Source organism: Dipodomys merriami, unplaced genomic scaffold, assembly GCF_024711535.1.
Source record: "Dipodomys merriami isolate MVZ:Mamm:240054 unplaced genomic scaffold, mDipMer1.0.p SCAF_136, whole genome shotgun sequence".
In the NCBI taxonomy this organism is placed as follows: Eukaryota; Metazoa; Chordata; class Mammalia; order Rodentia; family Heteromyidae; genus Dipodomys; species Dipodomys merriami.
In genome coordinates this window covers 3,262,406-3,286,028 of record NW_027202671.1, presented here as the reverse complement: position 1 = coordinate 3,286,028, position 23,623 = coordinate 3,262,406, and the positions used below count along the sequence as shown (strand labels likewise).

The following is a 23,623-nucleotide window of genomic DNA, read 5'->3' as shown; positions in this document are numbered from 1 at the left end:
TCCCAGTCAACACATACCATGGACATGAGGGCCCCTGCCCAGCTCCTGGGGCTCCTGCTGCTCTGGCTCCCAGGTAAGGAAGGATGGCACTTCTTCCACCCTGTGGGAGAAGTCTAGGCCTAGAAGCCTGGGTCTTAATGGAAGGTCTCACAGTATAACTAATTGGGTGGATATTTGTGTTTTGTTTCCATTATCAGGTACCAGTTGTGACATTCTGATGACCCAGTCTCCATCCTCTCTGTCTGCATCAGTAGGAGATAGAGTCTCCATCACCTGCAAGGCCAGTCAGGGTATTAGCAATGATTTACAATGGTATCAGCAGAAACCAGGGAAAGCTCCTAAACTCTTGATTTACTGGGCAAACAGATTGGAATCCGGGGTGCCATCCAGGTTCAGTGGGAGCCAATCTGGGACAGAGTTCACTCTCACAATCAGCAGCCTTCAGCCTGAAGACTTTGCAACATACTACTGTCAACAGAGTAATAGTTACCCTCCCACAGTGGTACAAGCCATAACATAAACCTCCAAGGGAAGCAGAAGTGACAGGCTGGGCTGCCCCAGCTGCTTCTCCTTGTGGTTTCACCTGCTGATAGTGCTTTGCAGCTACAGCCAGGCTCTGAAGTTCAGATGGGGATTAGGTCGAGGTGGTCAGTGACAATCCTCTCAATCTTAACTGTATTTCTTTCATCTCAGCCTCACAGTCATCATCCAGACAAGGCTTCTGTTGTCATAAAAGAACACAGATCTGTACTTCAGCGCATCTGGAATATGGTATCCAGGGGATATGATTTCCACTTGAAGGCCCCACAAGAGAGGCATTTGCTCTCCCTTTGTCCCTCTTACACTGTTGCACCCATTTGCTTAGTGAATTCCCTTCTATGTCTGAGATTCAAGGTTCAGCCTGACCTTGTCTTGACCCATCATGACTCCTCAGGTCCTTCTTTAAAATGAGGTTGTGCTGGGCATTGGTAGCTCATGCTTATAATCCTAGACACAGGAAGCTGAGATCTGAGGATCTGGTTCAAAGCCAGCCTGGCCAGAAAGCTGTGAGACACTTATCTCCATGTAAATACCAGAAGACCAGAAGGGTGGCTGTGACTTAATGTGCTAGAGTGCTAACCTTGAGCAAAAGAGCTCAGGGACAGTGCCCAGGCCCTGAGTTCAAGGCCTATGACTGACAACAATAGGGATTTTAGTAAAGTCCTGAGGACATTATTGCTCTGGATCTTTAGCAAAGACAGAGAGAGATGAACAATGACATTATATAATATGCTGGAAAATGTAGGAACTGGAGATCATGTTGAATGATATAAGTCAGGATTCCAAAGCCAAATATTCCATGGTTCCACTCATTTGTGGTATGTAGAATTAAATGATGATGATAATATAATAATAATTGAATAATAGTAAGAATGAAACATAGTAACAGTTCATGAAAGTAAAATGGGGAAAACGTCTAAAGAGAGATAGGTGAGGGAGTTATTAAGGGACCAAAGGCACAAATAAATGAAAATGAATTAAGTATAATATATAATATAATATGCATGCATATATACATATATTTGTGTATAATGAAGTCAATTATATACTGTAAGAAAAATAGTAGGTGTTGGAGGGAAATGACAGTGGAAATACAAAGAAGGTTGTGAAATTTTTCAAAGTACACTGATTTTAGGTATAGAATTATCATTTAAAAATCACCTCATGCTATTAATAAAAGAAAATTAAAATTAATCCTTAGGTAAAAGAAATAAAATGGAATAATTTTGCATTAAAATACTGAGATTCTCTTGCATAATTGAGAAGATTGCTTAACAAAACAAAACCAAAACTCCAAATGGAAATCTTGCCAGTTGCTATGTCACCAAGCTTCTACTAGATGCCAAAATCCACACAAGGAGAAAAAAACTGAACCCTGATCTTAGAGACCTTGGGAAAGCAGGGGTGATGCTTCCCTTTTGTGCTTAGGACCTTGAGCCTGGGGAGCTCTATTCCAGGCTTTCCTGGAACACATGAAAGCTGGGACCATGGTTATAGAAAGGGTCAAGTCTCCTCATGTACAAGTTCCTATTTCATATTTCACTTTGAAAAGTTTAATCACACAAGACAAGGCTGACACTTCCACCAGGATTCATGTAGTGAAATCATCAAGTACAGATCAGAAAGGTGATGGAAGGAGGGCTGAAAACATGCAGTCCTGAAGGGAACATGTGCACACACCATATCCAGTTGTGGGAGGAGAGAGGGGTTGCACTGTGAATGCTATCCCCAGCAGGGGCCCAGAGTCCTCTGCACTGAGCAGGTCACTGCTTGTTCTCAAAAGAACAGATTAGGTCCTGAGCTTCATGATGCTCAGGCTAAGAGCAAGGAAGGGCCATTTTTCCCTAGAGTTCTTTTTCAGGATCAGAATTTGAAATGATGAGTTAGACAAAGAAATTATGTTTATCCATGTGTTAATTTGATACATATGAACAATAGATGTGTTACTGTGGCATTCTTTCATTTGTGAAGTCTCCTATATATTTTTTTTTAATTGGTGGGGTTTTTTTTTTTTTTGGTTTGGGTATTTTTTTTTCCAATACTGGGGCTTGAACTCAGGATGTAGTTGAGGTGTTGTCTCTGAGATCTTTGTGCTCAAGGCTAGCATTCTACCATTTAAACCATAACATCATTTCCAGCTTTTTCTGGGTAATTTATTGGAGATCAGTTTATTCCTGACCAGGGTGGATTCAAACCATGATCCTCAGATCTCAGCCTCCTGAGAAGCTAGGATTAGAGAAGTGAACTACCAGAGCTCCACTTCCTCTATGTTTGAATAGGACAGGAATTAAGAATCTGTCCTGAGGACCCTGCTGAATCTGCTCTTTATCCCAACCCCTCATAAGCCAAGGGAAGAACCGTGGAGCATCCTTTCCAGTCTCAGCCCTGCTCGTTAGTCTGGGTCTCTCAGACTTTCACCTTGTCCCAGACCTCACTTACTTTCATGGCTCAGATTATAAACACGTTCCTTTCCTGAAGCTCTTCCTTCTTTCAGAAAGTTCCTTTAGTTTCCCCTATCTCTCTGTCCTTAGCTTCATCTCTCAACCAGTAACTCCATCCCTCACAGCCCAGAGCAATGTAAGCCTGCCAACAGCTCTGGTTGGAGGCCATTGTTTCAAATTCTTCCAAATATTCCAGTACCTAAAGCCTTTGCAGAGTTGAAACTTGTCAGAAACATTTTCACAGTTGCTGAAGCCAAACCTGGATCATGGATCACGAGAATTCATGTGTTATTGCTAGAGCCTGTCTGCTTTTAACTCCACACAAGATGTCTTTTGTCATTCTATTAATAATTTGCCAGGTAGCCTTTATAACTTCATAGCACCCAGCTGCCTTTTACTTGTTTTATTTAGTACCTACAGTGCATGGTAGAGAGAGCAATTCTCTTCCAGCAAAGACAGTGACAGAGATTGAGAGGACCATATGAGAAAAATAAAGGTTAAATTTAATAGAAATGAGGGGAAGAGTATAGCACTTTCGGTAGTAGGTTCATACATCATCATAAAAAGAAGGAAGAAGAGCATTGTAATGTCCTTCCTGAAGCAGTTGTGGTAGCATGTGCTGCAGAGACCATTCATATGTTAGGAGGATAAGATGATCAAGTCAAGACTCAGATGCAGTTTATACACTAAATGGTAATGAAGAAGTCTCTGAGGACTTGACAATGACTTATTTGTGGGCTTAGAACAACTGTTTTATCTCCTTGCACTCACAGCAAACACAGCAAATGCTTCCACATGTTTTTTTTGTTTGTTTGTTTTTTTGGTCCGGTCATGGGGCCTGAACTCTGGGCCTGTGCACTGTCCCTCAGCATTTCAGCTCAAGGCTAGTGTCCCGACCCGCAGGACTTCAACGAGGGCAGTGAACCTAAGCGAGATGGAATGAAGGGACAAGAGACACGAAGAATGACAGCAAGACAAGGATTCTGATCAAGCTGCAAATTTTTATTTTTCAGACAGGGGTATTTATATGCTTAGAATAAGGAAGCTTTTTCATTGGCCGTAGCAGCTGTAGGATGTTTGCTTAGGGCAGTGTGAAAAGGTGGTCATTAGCAGCTACCTGGTATTTGTTTGGGGCAGGATGAAAGGACTAGATTCTGTAAACAGCCTCGAGATGTTCCAGTGAGATAGTCAAGCTTATCATGCAGAGAGACTCCCTTTATGGCTCCTGACAGGCTAGCACTCTACCACTTGAACCACAGTGCCACTTCCGTTTTTTTTTTTTCTTTTCTGCTTATGTGGTGCTGAGGAATCGAACCCAGGACCTCATGCATGCAAGGCAAATGCTCTACTACTGAGCCACCTTCCCAGCCCAATGCTTCCATTTGTGATGCTAAGTTCCATGTGACTACTCTGCTCCTTTGTCCTCAAATGTGTCATCCTGCACTATAAAAAGCAGTGTGTCACCACATGCTGATCTCCATGTTGTGCAGCCTGCTAACTTAACTCTAATTCCACTTCCTATTGTCAGCTGTGCTTGATTCCTCATGCTGAAGATGTCCTCTCCAAACTGTGTGGCTGCAGTTTGTCCTCACTCTGGCCACAGTGCATTTTATTCCTTCTGTGTCTGTTTAGATCAAATGGACTAAATGCATTCACTAAAAAATGCTTTAGTACCAGGTACCATTGGCTCATCCTTGTAGTTCTAGCTACTCAAGAAGCTGAGATCTGTTCAAGGTAATTGGAAGTCAGCCTGGGCATGAAAATCTATGTGCTGCTTATCTCTAATTTACCACTAAAAAGCTGGAAGTGAAGCTACGGCTCATGTTGTAGAAAACCAGCCTTGAACACAAAAGCTCAGGAAACTACCTAAACTCTGAGTTCAAACATCAGGCCAAGCACACAAAAAAATTACTTACAACCTAAAATATATTGGTCTTGAAAGATAATGCAGGGTTAAGGAGAACAGTGAACTTGAAGTAGAGTTCAGCCATTGATTAAAGAAAATATTAGATACAGAGAGGGGAGGAGAAGGGAGAGAGAGAGCAGCTTCCAGTAATTAAGATAGAAAACACAAATGTCCTCCCAAAGTTTAGCAAGTGTCATATTAAACAGAAATGCATGACACTTACAAAACTAGATATGGAGCCACATGTATTCCTATATATAACGAGGAAATACCTTTTATGATCTGTCCTAGAGAGAGACAATAAATCACAGCATTCAGAAGAGAAGGAAATGAGTTATCTGTATGGAGTGAACAGGGCACCAATACAAACAGCAGAAGACACTCTATACATCTCAGATAAAAATAGTTTATTTCACATATATTACTTTTCAAGAGTTTTATCTCTCATAAAACTTTTTGAACTCTCTATACTTCTCAATCTGGATAATAATGATTATTATTAATTATTTAATGTGGTTCAGGGAATTAACCTGAATGCTCTAGAATCCTGTGTCACAAAATTCACAGATACAAAATGCAGGAAAAGTATAAAATTGACCTTCCTTAGGAATGTTTATCTCTCAGTGACTGGTTTACATTAACATAAACAGTAAAGAAAATACTAGCAAGTCTTGGACAATATGGGAATTAAAAACATTTATTTTTCTCACAGGACAACATATTCTGTTCTCACATCACCAGGGAGAAACACATTATCTACAAGAAAATCAGACATCTTTGTCTTTAGGTCTGTACATTGTCACTGAAATCTACCAGATTGCATCTATGCCCAGCACTGCCCACCTCCTGCTAATTTGCATGTGCCCAGAGCTCAGCCCACTGAACTGAGAACATCATAATAGGCTGCTCACACCCTGTGCAGGAGAAGGTTCCACTCAGCACACAGCAAGGACATGAGGGCTCTTGCTTAGATCCTAGGGCTCTACAGTTTGGGCTCCAAGGTAAAGAACGATTATACCTCTCATTATACATCTCATGTTTTTTGTTTGTTTGTGGTTTTTTATTGTGAAAATACCATACAGTGGGGTTACAATTACATGGGCAAGGTAATGAGTACATTTCTTATCAAGCATTGTTGCCTCCTCCTTTGTTTCCCCTTCCCATCCCTTCCCATCTCCCCCCCCCCATTCCCTACCCCCACCCCTACTCCAATGTTGTAAAAGTTCCTTTTTTCGCTATAATGTCTTATATATCTCTCTGTTTCAATGGGTCCACCTGTATCCTTATTTAAATGATTTGTTTTTTCCTTTCCCTCCACAAATTATACCAACATCAAATACAGTGAAAACAGGGGTTATACCGTGTGGGAGGACATACAAAGCAACAAAGAAATAGCTTGAAAATATGTTAGAAAAAAATAGCAAGAAAGAAAAACAGCCTGCTTCTTTCTGGAAGTACTTCGATAGCATAATTAATTAAATGCATAATGTTTTCCATGTTTCCATTGTCAGGTGCAAGATGTGACGTCCAGTTGACCCAGTCCTCCCACTTATATGCATCTTTTGGAGACAGAGTTGTCATCGCTTGCAGGGCCAGTCAGCACATTAGCAATGAGTTAAATTGGTATTAGAGACCAGAGAATGCTATAAAGCTTCTGATCTATTTCGCAAATAGATTGGCCTCTGGGGTTCCATCAAGTTTCAATGGAGTTAATCTGGAACAGAGTTCACACACCATCAGCAGCCTGCAGCCTGAAGATTTTGCCACTTTGTACTGCCAACAAGATTATAGTAGACCTCCAACAGCGATACAAGCCATAACAAAAACCTCACAGGGAGGCAGAAGTGAGAGACTGGGCTGTCCCAGCTGCTCTTCATGGTGCCTGCTGACAGAGTCAGTCTTTTAAGGTGACTAGAAAGTATTGGGAGGAAGGCCCTGGAGACATCTGCACACCCTAACTCTGTCTTCCTTCTCATGCAAGCATATCTGACATTGCCTCTTCTGATTTACAAAGAACACACATCTGTACTTGTGTGTAGTCCAGGATATGCTAAAATTTGTAGTAATTCAATAAAGAAGAAGCCTTTCTAGGTATATCAAACTAAACTTTTAAAAGCAGGGCAACATAGTTTTTACAAAAGATTTTTGAAAAACAACATTGTAAAGAAAAAATTGTCATTAATTTTTTAAACAACTTGTGATTGACACATTATAATATATTTAAAGTACAGTAGGTTTTGGTATGTACACATACTGTCATCATCTAAACAATGTAACTAATTAGTTCATCAACCTATACATTTATCAATTCCTTGTTGTCAAGGGATTTTTTTTCTCCACCAAAGAGATCTTCAAAAACCATTTCCTAAACTAAAGGCAGATCCGTATATACCACCTGCACCAGGATCAACTCCAGATAGATCCACAACCTTAATACAAAAACAGACACCTTGAAAATATTACAGGAAGAAATAGGAGAAACTCTAGGGCTCCTTAGCACAGGCCGAAATTTTCTTCATAAAGACCCAAAAACACAACAAATCAAAGCATGTTTGGACAAAAGAGATTGCATGAAACTGCAGAACTTCTGCATGGAAAAGGACATACCAAGCATGATCAATGGAAGCTCAGGGATTGGGATAAGAATTTCACTAACCATACAATGGACAAGGGCCTCATATCTAAAATATACTTAGAATTCAAAAAATTAAATCCTCCAACAACGTATCATCAAAGAAACAACAGCCTGATTAATAAGTGGGCTAAAGACTGAAAGAGAGACTTCTCTGAAGAGTAAATAAGAATGGCCAGTAGACACATGAAGAAATGCTCAACTTCTCTAGCCATAAAAGAAATGCAAATCAAAGCAACATTGAGATTCCCCCTTACCCCAGTTAGAATGCCTATAATCAAGAAATCTAATAACAACAGATGCTGGAGGGGATGTGGACAGAAGGGAACCCTATTGCATTTTTTGGTGGGAATGTAAATTTATTCAACCACTTTGGAAAGCAGTATGGAGGTTCCTCAAAATACTCCACATAGAGCTCCCCTATGACCCAGCAATCCCACTTTTAGGCATTTACCCAAATGATCACAAACAAGGCCATACTAAAGCTACCAGAACAACTATGTTTATTGCAGCATTATTCACCATAGCTAAGCTATGGAACCAACACACATGCCCCTCAGTAGATGAATGGATCAAGAAATAGGAATTCTATACCGCCATCAAAAAAATGGCATCAACACATTTATGAGGAAATGGAAAACCTGAAAAAATTATATTAAGTGGTGGAAGTCAGAGCCAAAGAGTCATAGGTTATATGGTTTCCCTTATCTGCAATAACTAGTATATGCCTAGGACAAGCAGAAGAGGTGAAAAGCTCTGTACGTATGACCATATAAGCTGATGTTAAGTGAAATGAATCCCAAGAAAGGGACACAATTTTTTTATATTTCTTGCTGTTCTTTTTAATGTACTTATAATGTACTATGTGATCTTTTTTGTTTATTTCTTTTTTCTTCCCCATAGTATTTGATTTTGGTGTTCTGCAAAATGATTTTTTTAATTTTAATTATACCTTTATTGTCTTTAAGTAGTTGTACAAAGTGGTTACCATTCAACCAATCAGTTTGTAAGTACAAGTACAGTTTATAAGTATGACACCCTTTCATCATTCTCCCCCATCCCTCCTAGGCCTCCCCTCAATACTCTTCTCTGAAACCTCACTCCATGTGTGAGTGACAGAGACACAAGAGAGGCCTTGAGCAAAGGGAAGGGAGGTGACCTGGCTGCACATTGAATGCACTCTCAATCCATACACCAGGGTATATGGAAGAAGTAGGATGGACTTGTAGTGTAGGAAACCTGACCCATCAGTGTCATTTGTCATGCTATGTAGATAAAGGTAAGCCATTAGAGATTCAAACAATAAATTGGAAATGAAAAGTTTAAAAAATGGGGCTGGGAAGTTGGCTCAGTGGGAGAGCGCTTGCCTTGCATGCATGAGGCCCTGGGTTTGATTCCTCAGCACCACATAAGCAAAAAGGAAAAGCCGGAAGTGATGCTGTGCCTCAAGTGGTAGGGCACTAGCCTTGAGCTGAAGAGGCCCAGAGTTCAGGCCTCACAACCGGACCAAAAAAAAAAAAAAGTTTAAAAAAGATGAATGACATCAGTAAGCAACCACCAAATGCTAAATAGACTTCAAAGTAGTTATTTTAAGGATTATGAATATTACGAATGTTTAAACATCATTGAAGCTTTTGATCTTTAATCAAACACCTAAAAAAGAATAAATGAAGAAAATAGTGGAACAAATAAGGTCCCAATAGCAATATGAAAGAGACCAAATGGGAATCAGAGAATAGAAAACACAATGACCTCACATGCTTGAGTTCTTAAATAACACATCCTGATCATCCAAAGAGACTTCTTAGATTTCCATCAGTGCAAACACCATCTTCAAGAATGAGTTCTCACATACTTAGGAATCCCTTTCATTGCTGCACCTCAGAACAACTAGTTCCCCCAATGACATCTCAAATGCTAACAGTCCTTCTGTCACCAAGAGATTTAAGGTGCCACAGCTCCCTCTGTGGGGAAAGCTGAAATACCTTCAGTTCTTGAGCTCTCTTACATTTCCTTACAGTACCATGAGCACTTGTAGACACAAACCACTGATCTTACAGAACACTCATTTTAATGCAAAGGCAAGACAATGAACACATACTTCTCATGCTGTCCTGTTTCCTGAGACTCCAGCCACACCACCCCACCTGCTCCCCTTTTGTCACTCTCTCTAGCAACACTGTTACTCAAGAGAAGTGGGTAGTGGGCATCTTGGAACACATTTTGTCTGTTCACCTCTTAGCATGATTAGAATGAGAGCAAGAGGAAACAAGTCAAAATTGAACATCTGTGGTTTATTAGAAATATCCTGTGTGATTTCACTGAAGCCCATTTAACAAACTCATCCTCTGAATAAGGATATTAATTTTTCATTCCATCATGTCCCTGCAACTGGAAATCAGCAAACACCCAAATGAGTAACATGAACCAGACCCTGACTCTATTCAAAACAAACCTGGATCCCCTTGTAACAGAGCCTCTGAGAAAATTTTTAATATCTATGTTAATGAAGAGAACCAATCTTCATTTTAAGTTGTTTGTTCACAGGCAAAGGGAGAGAAAGTATGTTTGATCAATTATATCCCTCTAATTCCTAATGATACTTCCTTCAAAATGTAACTTACTTTCATTCTTCAGTCTATAACTCATGACCTTGGTCATAGATGAAAGAATGGACATATATGTTTGCTCTTCCAATGTGTCTGCTATGCACTTCAGAGCTCTTACTACAAACAGCTATTACTGTCTGTATGCAGTTTGCTTTTAAGGATGTTTAATTTAATCCCATTGAAGGATAGCTGATTGGCCTGTATGAGAAGTCATTCCCTGGGCAGTGATTGTCTCCAGTATTTGTCCAAGCTGACCTTACCTGTATTGACCTCATAAAGAGAAACTGAGATCCTAGTGGTAGGAAGAAGCCTGTGAGTGGCAAGGAGTATACATGGTCCTACAATTTGTTAACAACAAGGAAAAACCTTCTTCCAATTACAGAAGTAGGACACAGGAGTACAGAAGAGACAGGTAGGAAAAAATCGTATCTTGCTATAACAAATGAACCCTGTATTAAGTTTTGTTTGAGCTTCCTCTCTTGAATTACTTTTTGTTTCTCCATTCTTCTGTAAACTGAAATCTCTGCCTACTGCCAGTAAAATATTAACAAATGATGAATGAGTTTTAATGGAAGAATGTATGTTATTTTGCATCCTACTGTGTAAGAAAAAAAAAACCACGATATAATCATGGTCTTATCATTCTTAGTGACTGCACAGCAGCCATGTTTCTGAATGTCTCTCAAACTAGATTCGTGCAATTTTACTCCAGGTTATATTCAGTAGTGCATATATGTGAGCAAAGTCCAGAAGTGCCACTGTGTTCTTTTTATGGTGACTCTTAACAGACCCAATGTTTGAATCATCATTAATAGTGATCTTCATTTCAATTCTAGACTAGGTGATGGCTGCCAGATTTCTCTGCTGTATAACAATTTCTTTCCCTTTTGCAATTTATGAAAATGTGTGAAGTTTTTGATCATTTTAGAATATCCCATTTCTTATGAAAATATCATGACAAATTCAATGATTTACAATTGATTTAATGGTGTATATTAGTATTTATATGGTATTCAAAATCCCTTGAAATTGGCCAGTGGGCATCCCGTGCTAGCTGATTCTCTCTATTTTTTCCTTTACCTCACACACCAGGAATCTTTTTTGTTTTTGGCACAAAATGGTCCAAAATTATCTTAGACTTTCCTAGTTTTGATAAAAAAAACAATTATTTCCACAATGGTAAATTGTTTCATTTATTGGAGAAAGTTTACAGGTACATTAGTGATGGTGCCATCTATTCATGAAACTAGAGCATCATTATTTCTAGGCTGTAAAAAATTATCCATCCACACTTTCATTCATCTAGTCTTATACATACATACATATATGTGTGAATTTATGGTGATTTCTCCACCTGCATGCACAGAAATAGGTTATTCTTAAATACATTCTTAGACAAAGTTTTCCTGTAGTTAGATTACAATTCTTTCCCTTAAGAGTCAGACTGTCGGCTCCATTGATCCCTCATGAATTTAGGCACATGATCAACTTTTTTGGATGATGAGAAACACCAGCTGTCACTGTCACTTACATGATCATAGCATACATCCCCCTCTCATATTAGCTCATATATTACTCAGACTGGCATAACACTGCTGAGATGAGTCAACTTTGCATCCCATGCAGTAGTGACTTGTGGGCCCTGACAACTGCACAGGCCCATTTGGATGTCCTCGTGTCTCATTCCACCTCAGCACCTTAAGTGCAGCCAGCAATGCTCTTTCTCCCTGGCATAGACAATCAGCTCTCCTCACTCTTGCTTCTAAGCCCCATGTTGCTTCCTCTCAATATGAATGACATTTCCATGTACTGCTGGCTCCTGGATTCTGTTAAATTCCAACATGATCTTCCTTTCTATGGTTCTACTCGTTCTACTTGGGCCCAATATCTTTAACCCAGCTGTTAAACAATGTTCTCTTCATATACTATAAGAGACCACCAAGTGAAAGGAACATATGTAGGTTTAGGCAACTCAGTAGGCTTCAGCATAACCCACATTTATATTTCATTTCAAGGAGAATCTCTGATTCAAACCCAGTAGCTTTGGTTAAGATGTTTAAAACCCAGAAGGAATATGAAGACCTCAATAATGGGCATTATAAATTATACACACCCCTAGGATGGTGGAAAAGATTGGTCAGGTTTGAAGAGAAGAAAATATCTTGCTTTTATGTATCTGCTAATGCAAGAAATTCAGAGATATAGGAGAAAACAAGGCTGTGCTGCACAATTCACAAGTTTTAACTATTTTCTAATCAATGTAATCACTCTACATTCTTATTTCACCTCTAAGGTTTGCATTGCAGGACAGCAGTGTTGACAAATTGCCACATAAAGATCATCAGTGAACCAGAGCAATTCCCAAAGTTCCTTCTCTGGATAACAAAGGCATGTGCCAAATGAGTGTTATACAAACGTCTATAAATTTCTGGAACTAACCTTTTAGTGGACAGGTCTTGTCTTAGACAAAGAAATAAAAAGGAAAGAGACTTTTATCCTCAATGAGATCAGTGGTCTGCTCCACCCACAGGAAAGAAATGTGCTGATTCTCTTCTATGGCTACAATACAGTCTGTTGCCTGACCTAAGTCTCCTGAGACTCCAAATGTGTAGACCTACTGAGATGAGGCAGCCGTACAGTTATGTTTAACCTTGTCCAGATGCTGATGATTTGCATGTGCCAACAGCACAGCCCACTGCCCTCAGGACTTCTTCATAGGCTGCTCATAGTTGGTGTAGCAGTCAGTCCCAGTCAGCACACAACATGGACATGAGGATCCCTGCTCAGCTCCTTGGGCTCTTGCTGCTCTGGCTCCCAGGTAAGGATAAAGAATATTGGGCATTAAAATTCCTCAGTGTGATCCATGATACTTTACTCTTCAGGAGAGCCTCCTTATAGTTCGGGTAATAATGTGGATATTTGTTTCATGTTTCCCCTGCCAGATGCGAGGTGTGGCATCCAGATGACCCAGTCCCCATCCACCTTGTCTGCATCTGTAGGAGGCACAGCCACCATCACTTGCAGAGCCAGTGAAAACATTTGTGGCTATTTAGCCTGGTACCAGCAGAAACTAGGGAAAGCCCCTAAACTCCTGATCTATGATAGTAGTACTTTGGCATCTGTTGTTCCATCCAGGTTTAGTGGCAGTGGGTAAGGAACAGAGTTCACTCTCACCATCAGCAGCCTGCAGCCTGAAGATGTTGCCACTTATTACTGTCAACAGTATAGCAACTCTCCTCCCACAGTGATATAAGCCATGACAAAAACCTCCCAGGTTAGCAGAAGTGAGAGTCTGGGCTGCCCCAGCTGCTCCTCCTGGTGCCTCCACCTGCTGACAGAGATGCTCACATATAGACAATATAGACTTGAAGAGTGTGAATTGTGTCAACACCTGAGATTCATAAAACAATAACACAAGTAATAGATATTTTAAGCAGCAATGGTTTTGTGTTATTGTTATTGCAGTCTTGGGGCTTGAGTTCTTTTGCTCAAGGTTAGCACTCCAACATATTGAGCCACAGTTCCATTTCTGGTGTTCTGGTGGTTAATTGAAGCTAAGAGTCTCACAAAGTTTCCTGCCCAGGCCAACTTTGAACTAGAACCATGAGATGTCAGTTTCCAGAATAGCTAGTATTACATGTATGAGCTACCATCAGGAATTGTTTATAATACAAAGAACAGATTAATTGTTTCAGATTTAGTCATTACTTCTCTGATATCTATTGTATTAACATATTTTAGCAGTATCTATTAATAAAATTCTGGGATTCTCCATATACATCTATTATGTACATTGATCACGTCCTTCTACTTTGCCCTGTGCTCACTCACTTGCCTCCTGAACTGGAGCCCTTTTCAGGCCCACATAATTACTCTTCTATTTTAATTGTTTTAAGTTTGTTTGAATGAGAAAGACCATACATAATGGCCTTTTGTTTTGCCTGTTTTAACAGAATGTCCTCCTGTTCCATTCATTTTGCTGTGGATTACAGAATTTCATGTTTCTTTAAATGTGTTGTATACATGTGTGTATGTACATATATACATATATGTGTATATATGTACAGAGACATATATACATATATGGACTAGTTCATCACTACTTTTAATGGATTCTAGGACAATTGATCAATTTCAAATTTTCGCTAATGATAACAGTATCACAATAAATCTATATATGCAGAAATTCCTTTATAAATATCATTTTGTATTTTGGCTTTATTTCCTTCAGATGTTGTCCCGGGAGTGAGGTAGCCAAATCATCGGGTATGTCTCATTTTAGGTATTTTAGTAACTTCCTTTCTGTCCTCCATACTGGCTATGCTAACTTGCATTCCCACAAACTGAGTTTGCCTAGTGTTCAAAGGGAGTTTAAAGGGAGATGGGAGTGATGTCTCATCTCCCAATCTGCTCAACCTTCTCTATTGGATCACATCATTACACTTTTTTCTGTTCTGTTCTAATTTATCCACAGGCAACAAAGTAACAGTGTATTAAATCATGTAGTTAAACATTTACAGATCTGGCCTTAAAGGAAGATCTGGGGAACCTAGATTGTGGAGATTTAGTAAGGAAAAGCATGGGTCCCATAAGTAATCTGTCAGTATTGTTTTTTATACATTTTTTATTGTAAAAATACTGCACAGAGGGGTTAGAGTTACATGAGTAAGGTAATGAGTACATTTCCTATTGAGCATTGATGCCTCCTCCTTTATTTTTCCCTACCATCCCTTCCTTCCCCAAGTCCTCAACTAATCTCACCCACCCCTCCCCACCCTTCAACTCCCCCCCCCCCCCCCGCCAAGTTGTAAAGTTCATATTCAATATAGTGTCCTGTACATCTTATTGTAACAATGGGTCAACCTGTATCCCTATTTAAACATTTGTGTCCCTATCTTGGGGTTTATTTTACTTAATATCATTTTATATGGTCATATGTTCATGGCTTTTGACCTTTTCTGCTTTTTCCTAAACTGATAGTAGTTATTACAAATAACAAGATTATTTTCTTTAAAAGTCTATAAATGAAATACTACTTTGGATTCATCATTATAATTTAGTCCTGGGATTACACTTGAGACTTCTGAAGGAGAACAACCAAGTGGGTTTGGGTTTCCCCATCATCTGAATTGAGATAAGTAATTTTTGTTTGTAAAGGATGAAGGAAGATGAAATTATAATCTTTTCATAGGAAAAGGAGAATGTAGACTTTCCCATTCAGCAGTATCCAAAGGGAGAATATTTAAGAAATGGGTGTTTGTTTTGTGCTCATTCTTACAGCCACCAACAGAGGCACTGATATGAAAACAAGTGCTAGAGGCAAATGTGGACAGCACCATTCCTTTGTCTTCCAAATTATTGATCAACAAGCTAGTAAATGGTTCACCATTTGCCAGCTTTCAATCTATGTAAGGCCTTTGTGCAGCACTGGTGTCTAATCACCACAGAGATAATTCCCTTTCCAGCCTATATACCTAGAGCTAGTCTTTCCATGCCATGCTACTAGTGGCACTTAGTTGTTCTGTTATTACCTTGATGGTGTCTAGTATAATTAGGAAGGCTCTGCTGATAATAAATCTAATCCAATCAACTAATGGATCTAACCCAATCTACATTTTATAGGTATTACCAGTTTAAAGCTAGAAATCAAATAGCAGGTTTTGATTAGGAACTCTTTGGGAGACCCCAATAGCATCTACACAAATATGACAGTTGGAAGACTCTCTGGGGATGAATCTCACTCCTTACTTGATGTTAGCATTTTTCAACCTGGCCATTCTCAAATAGCTTGAGTAAAATGGATGTATGTTGAACCAAAGTGTGGTTTCCAATCCAGTTGGCCAGTAAGGTCTCCAATACTGGTCCTCTGCAATACCAGACACCTTTCTAGGACTTAAATAAAGTTGCTTTTGGATTGTATTTTTTCCTTTGATGATCCAACTTTGTTCATTAGTAGTTGGCAGGTTTGAGCTGACTGATTAAGTAGTGGGCCTGGCTCAACTGAGGTCATGTGGTTCCCACCTCTTCAATTACCCTGGAAGATCCAGGGTATAAACAGAGTTTATCTTTATAATAATAAATGTACTCATTATTTTGCTCATGTAACTGTAACCCCTCTGCACATCATTTTTGCAATAAAAAACATACAGAAAAAAAGAAGGTTATGACATATCCAGGCTGACCTTGTTCTGGCGTTCTAAGTTCTGACATTCATGCTTGATAAGGTCTGACAACAGCCCTCCCATTAAAAATTTTGTTAGTTTTACACAATTGTTAGATGTTAAATCATCCCTCGCCCCACCCCATTTTCCTCACCCAAGGCTGTTTGAAATTTTTTTTTGGTCGGTAATGGGGCCTGAATTCTGAGCCTGGGCACTGCCCCTCAGCTCTTCAGCTCAAGGTTAGCGCTCTAACACTTGAGCCACAACACCACTTCTGGCTTTTTTCTGCTTGTGTGGTGCTGAGGTATTGAACCCAAGTCCTCTTGCATGCAAGGCAAGCATTCTACCATTGAGCTACCTTCCCAGCCCTTGAAACAATCTTAACTGGCTTATTATAGAACTATTCCAAAAACATGTACTCATCATTCCCATGTTTCCTGTACTTGCTGGTTTTCCCCTTTATAAAACTTTCAAACTTATATAACATTCTTTTAAATATCCAGGAAAAAGTAATCCTATATGAAGTTTTTTTTTAATGTAATAGTAATAATAACTTGTTAGACCTGTAATATTGTAAATAACAAAATTTCAAGAACCTTTTGCTATTAAGTCAGTTAATTACTGAATGCCTGTAACAGATACTTCTGAAGATATTTACCCAGAGACAGGGATATACAAGATTTAACAAATGCACATTAAATATAGAGCTCAAAAATAAAAATCAGCCTTAAAACATGTTTTCGCATCTTTCCCCACATTCTCCCTAAAAGACAACAATATAAAGAATGTCTGAGGGAGCCTTCTTAGCTCCAATTTTCTTGGGCTTCCTAGGTTTAGAATTCTCAAACCACAGAGACATGCTGAAATGGGAGTAGTTTTTTTTTTTTTTTTTTTTTTTGGTGCACTCTGCACTTCAGACTGCTTTGTTTTTTTATTGTGAAAATACCATACAGAGGGGTTACAATTACATGGGCTAGGTAATGAGTACATTTCTTATCAAGCATTGTTGCCTCCTCCTTTGTTTCCTCTTCCAAATCCCTTCCCATCTCCCTCCCCCCCCCCCGCCCCCCGCCAAAAAAGTTGTAAAGTTTGTTTTTTTGACATAACGACTTGTGCATCTCATTGTTGCAATGGGTCCACCTGATTTAAATGATTTGTTTTTGCCATTCCCCTCCACAAAGTATACCAACATCAAATACAGTGTAAGCAGGGGTTATACCGTGGGGGAAGAACATACAAAGCAAAGAAATGATCTTATGAATATGTTAGAAACAATCGTTAAGAAAGAAAAAAACTTTTAAATACTTATCTTGGGGTTCATTTCACCTCTTGTTCACCTCTTGTTCACCCCTTTTCTTAACTCTGTACTAGAGATTTTCCTCAGAGATGACTCCATCTCCAGCATTTCATTCTTACCCAGCTGGACAAATGAAGTTGCAGATTAAGACTCTTAGTCACAAAGAATTTAAGAGTCTGAATCTAAAGCAATTCTCTCACACACAGACACTGCAAACACACAACTACTAAAGCAGTATTCATAGTTTCATTTTTTTCTACCAAGGCCAATGCATGAGGTTGCTTGCTTCTAAGGGTGCCTGTTTGGAACCCTTCCTGATATTGCGAATTAATTTTACATCTCAGGTCCATTGCCAGCTACAAAGCATGACAGGTTTAGCTCATGCAGGAGACTGCCTCAACAGGATGGCAGGATGTCTCTCCTCTTGAGGGGCTCCTAGGATCCCTCATGAATGGCATGGAAGATTTGTGTTGGAAATACCTGGGGAAATTAAGGTATCTGAGAACACCAACTCAGAATGCCTTTTGCAGGAGTAAACTTTGCCTTGCTGTCTGCTGCATGTCCAAGTTGAATAAGCACACTGGATGGGCAGCTCACCACTGGCTCCCCGAATTTGAACTTTGGGATCATCTTTCATGATAGCTCTAACTTTTGACCCCTTGCAAACTAGTCAAAAGCTTTAATAATCATCCCCCAGAACACCTGGCCATGTTAAACGAAAAATAACCAACTTTTACCCAGCTGGTGTTCTACCACTAGAGCCATGACTCCAACCCCTAGCACTTCTCTCCAATAGCATTGGTAAGGTTGTGACTACCTTTACAAGGGCAGTGCTTATATCAGTCAAGCACTTCAAGACTTAACTTCTACAATTCTCCCATCTTATTTTACTTTTTCTTCCTACCTAATGTGCTGACTTTCCTATTCAGCAGTATCCAAAAGGTATTTTGATTAAAGAGTGTTTGGTTAAGGCAGTTTTTCAGTCAGTGAACAAAACCTCTTATACAAGAGATAAAGAACCCATCCACACATTACTCTGAAAACAATTACTAAAGAGGTAAATATTGACACCATGACTCATTTTTAAAATGCTTGTTCCATCATCAAGCTAGTAAACGGATCTGCCACCACACACAGACACACAAACCTTTTTTTTTTTTTTAATGGACTCTAGGGTGGTCCTGGGTTTGATCTCTTCTCTTTTTTTGCTCAAGGCTACCACTTTAGCCACTACTCCAGTAGTTTATCTTTTTGCTGGTTCAGTAGAAAGTTTCATCTTACCTGCCTCGGTTGACTTTAAACACAGATCCTCAAACTCAGCCACCGAAGCATCTAGGATTATTCTCATCTTCATCTAAGTTTTTGGTAACTTGTTTGCCAGTATTCAATCCTTGTAAGTCTTTCTATAGCATTGACCTTCAACCACCACAGAGATTCCCTTTCAAGTATTATACTTAGAGGTAATTTCGCCCATTCAATCCTACCAGTGGCTCCTAGATTTTTCCCCGCTTGGTGGCATTTCCAATTAACAAACCCTGCTGATAAATAAAAGCACATATTGGAATAATCGATTGTGGAGATCAACAGAATAAAACTAATTTGAACTGCTATTTCTGGTTTCTAGCTTTAAGCTCTTTGGGAAAATTTAAGGGGCTCCTAAATAGCATATTTGTAAATACGATTCTTGAATGACTTAGTATGAAGTCTCTCTTTTGAGAATGGTCAAGTGTGGGTTGGCCAATTGAACCAAAGAACAGATTCTACTCCAGTTGGCCAGTAATATCTTCAACAGTGGTCTTCTGCAATACCACCAGATATTTTGCCTGGCTATGATTAATGCTCATTGCTCATCTCAAAGGGTTGGCCTTCACTACATCCAGGTAAGTTTCCCTGAAATGTCAAATTTTCCCCAGGTATAGTTGGCCTTGGAAGAATAGAGCTGGTCAGTTTCAGGGGTTTTTGAAATAGACTCTTGCTTTTGAGATGAGCAACAGGGTGTTCCAAGTTGTCTTACTGACCTATAATGCATTTCATGCCCATGGGGTCTGAGATCCAGGACAGCACAAATAGGACCACTTGTGTGGCCTCTCTGCCACACAGTCATAGCAGTACTTAGAATGTGGACACAATAACCACAGTATTTACCTCGCTTATCCAGTCTCAATTTCAGTCCTGGTAGACTCAAAATTGGAAGTCATACACAGAGTGTCTGCTTCAAGACTGAAGTTGCAACCATACCATAGGATTAACTAGAGGGTGGATTGAGGCCCTGGAGCCAAGCATGGTCACCATAAGGTCATTAAGACTGGAGTTCCCCATGCAGGATGTTTTCACAAGTCAATACCTGACAAACATTAGACACTTATTTGGGCATTATGAAACTGAATCAATTTGATCAGAAGCCCCCTCCTTACTAGAAGGCAAGCTCTCTCCCAACTAGATGGGAAACCTGCTTTCCTGCTAAACAGAAACCCCCAAGACTCCCTCCCTCCTGGTAGGAAACCCCTTTAGCTTTTTTTTTTTGGTCGGTTTTGGGGCTGAACTTTGGGCCTGGTGCTGTCCTTCAGCTCAAGGCTAGTGCTCTACCACTTGAGCCACAGCACCACTTCTGGTTTTCTGAGTGGTTTATTGGCAATAAGAGTCTCATGGACTTTTCCTGCCCAGCTTGGCTTTGAACCGTGATCCTCAGATCTTAGCCTCCTGAGTAGCTAGTATTACAGGTGTGAGCACCAACACCTGGTTTTTAATATTTTCTTTTTTTTCGGTCATGAGGCATGAACTCTGGACCTGGGCATTGTCACTCAGCTCGTCATCTCAAGACTAGCGCTCTACCACTTGAGCCACAGCGCCACTTCTGGCTTTTTCTGCTTACATGGGGCTGAGGAATCGAACCCAGGTTCTCATGCATGCAAGGCAAGCACTCTACCACTGGGCCAACTTCCTAGCCCTTCATCTGAGTTTTTAGTTAACTTACTTGCCAATGTTCATTTCTTCTAAGGCCTTTGTGCAGCTTTGGCCTCCAAACTCTTCCCTTTTCAGATAACATTTCTTTTTTTTTTTTTCCTTTTATTTTTAATTTAATTTAATTTTATTTGAGAACATACTGTACAGAGGGGTTACAATTACATGGGCAGGATAATGCATACATTTCTTACCAAGCATTGCAGCCTCCTCCTTTGTTTACCCTTCACCTCCCTTCCCAGCCGCCCCCCTCCCCCCCACCCAATCATACCCCCCTCCCCCCCCACACCGACATTGTAAAGCTTGCTTTGACATGACATTTTGTAATTCTCATTGTTGCAACAGGTCCACCTGAATCCTTAAACGACTTGTTTGTCCCCATCTCCTCCACATGTTGTACTGACATCAAATAAAGTGAAAGCGGGGGTTACACTGTGGGGGAGGGACATACAAAGCAACAAAGAAATAATCTTATAAATGCGTTAGAAACACATGCATGAAAGAAACGAAAACATTAAAATACATATTTAAGGGTTCGTTTTCCTAACATCACATTATCTGACCTTTTCTGCTTGACTCATACCTATACTAGATATTGCAAATAAGGGAAACCATGGGACCTATGTTTCTTTGGTCAGATAACATTTCTAGAACAAATTTTCCCACGCCATCCTACTAGAGCATTTAGTTTATGGGTTAAAAAAAATCTTTTTACAAACCTTTTTTTTTTTGCCAGTACTGGGCACTGTCCCTGAGCTTCTTTTGCTGAAGGCTAGCACCCTACCAGTTGAGCCACAGTGCCACTTCCAGCCTCTTCTGTGTATGTGGTGCTGAGGAATAAAACCCAGGGCTTCATGAATGCTAGTTAAACACTTTACCAGCCCCCAAACTACATTTTTATTTATAGTAATCATAAGAATAAAACTGATTCATAAGCTACTATTTGGTTTCTGGCTTTGAACGTTTTGGAAACTCTTGGGGAATCCTGAATAGCACCCATGTAAATATGAGATATGAATGACCCTCTAGGGAAGGTGTCTCTCATTACCTAGTATAAAATGTTTGAGAATATACAGGTGGGTGAAATGCTAGGGTGAAAGGGATGGTCAATTGAACCAAAGCATAGGTTCTTCTCTAGTTGGCCAGAAGGACTCCAACACTGGTCCTCCACAATACCATCAGATATTTCCCCTGGCTATGGTTAGTGCTTACTGCTCATCTTCACAGGATCTGCCTTCACTCATCCTGATAAGTTTCCCAGAAATGCCAATTGTCCCCCCAACCTAGAGAGGCAAGAGGTATGGTTGGCCTTGGGAAGATGGGGTTTTTGTCTTAGATCCTTACTATCGCGAACAGCAACAGCAGGGTCTTACAAGTTTCCCCAGGCTGTGTTTGACTAATGATAGATCATGCACTCCATGCCCTTGGGGTCAGAGGTTCATCACAGTGGGAAGTGGACCACTTGTTTTTTTGGCCTCTGTGCCACACAATCTTAACAGTAATGGTGGACAGAATATTAAATCCATTTCACCCAAGCATTTTGTTGTTGTTGGTGGTTGTGGGACTTAACTCTGGGCCTGTGTGCTGTCCCTGAGTTCTTTAGCTCAAGGCAAATGCTCTACCACTTGATCCACAGCACCACTTCCAGTTTTCTGGTGGTTAATTGGAGACAAGGGTCTCAAGAGCTTTCCTGCCTGAGCTGGCTTTGAACCCCAATCTTCAGATCCTGAGCAGCTAGGATTACAGTTGCAAGCCATTGGCACCCAGATTTTAACCTAAATTTTAAGTCTACCCTGAAAGTCTGCTTCTGAAACATTTTCCAATGCCATACATTTGTGGATCAGCTAGAGGATCGAGCCAGGCCTCAGAGTCAAAATGGGTCAGCTGAAGGAGTTTACTGAGTAGGACTTTTTGAGTTCTCCCTTCTGGATATAGGATTTAACACACACATGCAAGCATATATACACGAGTTTTTGTTTGGAGAAGTGCACATCATAGAGCTCAAAAATGAAAATCATTTATACTGTTCTTAGATCTTTTTCAACATTCTCCTAGTGGATTATCACGAGCAGGACTATGGATCCATTTTTCTTGGGTTCCTTTAGGTCTACAATTCTTATTCCCTATTTTAGCAGGTCTCTTGTGATTTCAGTTTTTGGTGCACTGAATCCTCCCTATTGTAAGTTTCTTGTGCAACCCTTTCATATTCAACACTCCCCTTACTGGGGATTTGTTAAAAATGTCTTCCTCCAGCTCCCATATTTTTTTCTTGGGCCAGAGAATGAAAACACAGGTCAAGACTCAAATTCTCTTTGTGCCTAAGGCACACTCAGCCCATGAAAATTCCCAACGAACAAGGTAATACGCTCCAGTCCAATTTTTCTTCTCATGGTCAATGCATGAGGTTACTTTTTATTGGGGTGCTTCCTTGGGCCCCTTTCCTGACATTGCTGATAAACTTTCCATCTTGGGTTAATCATTAACCACTAAGGATGGTGTTTAACCCAAGCTTGAGCTACCTCAACAAGGTAGTATGTGTCTCCTCCTGAAGGGTTCCCAGGATCTGCTTGAGTAACAAGGATCCTGGATAAGTCCCCAAATTATTGGGAATACTCCCATAGTGTACCCCAATATCCAAAGAAAGACCATCGACTTGAAAGAACTTTGCATGGCAAAGTTTAGTTCTGTCAAAGGGCATGTTACTGACAGGAAGCCAATTAAGCAAGCACTCTGAGTAGGAATCTACCCAGGTTTTACCCTTAATGAGTTACTACTTGTCTTGATCAGAAGTTGTGTTCACAGTCTTGCTCAGTTGTCTATTTTGAAAGCTCAGCTGGCTATTTTCAAAGGGGTTAACAGTTTCAGAGCAACCAACTAAACCAGGACAACCAGGCCAGAAAGTTTTAGAAAAATCTTACTCAGCTTGTGCTCTATGAGTTAATCCATGCCACAAGTCCCTAGAATGATTCTAGTAACAGGATATACTTTAATTAAAATAGCTTTTTGTAAGATGATGGCCACTCTTGGTTGCTTTACTTCAATCACTTTGAGGCAAAAATATTCGAACTCCTACAGG

At 40.0% G+C, this 23,623-nt stretch overlaps 1 gene segment (V, D, J or C); it reads left to right on the top strand.

Annotated features, from left to right (window-relative positions):
• Positions 1-520, top strand: LOC138825181 (immunoglobulin kappa variable 1D-13-like). The segment is given in 2 exon segments: positions 1-73; positions 198-520. Coding segments are annotated over 2 exon segments (378 nt in total).
• Positions 521-23,623: the final 23,103 nt, after the last annotated feature.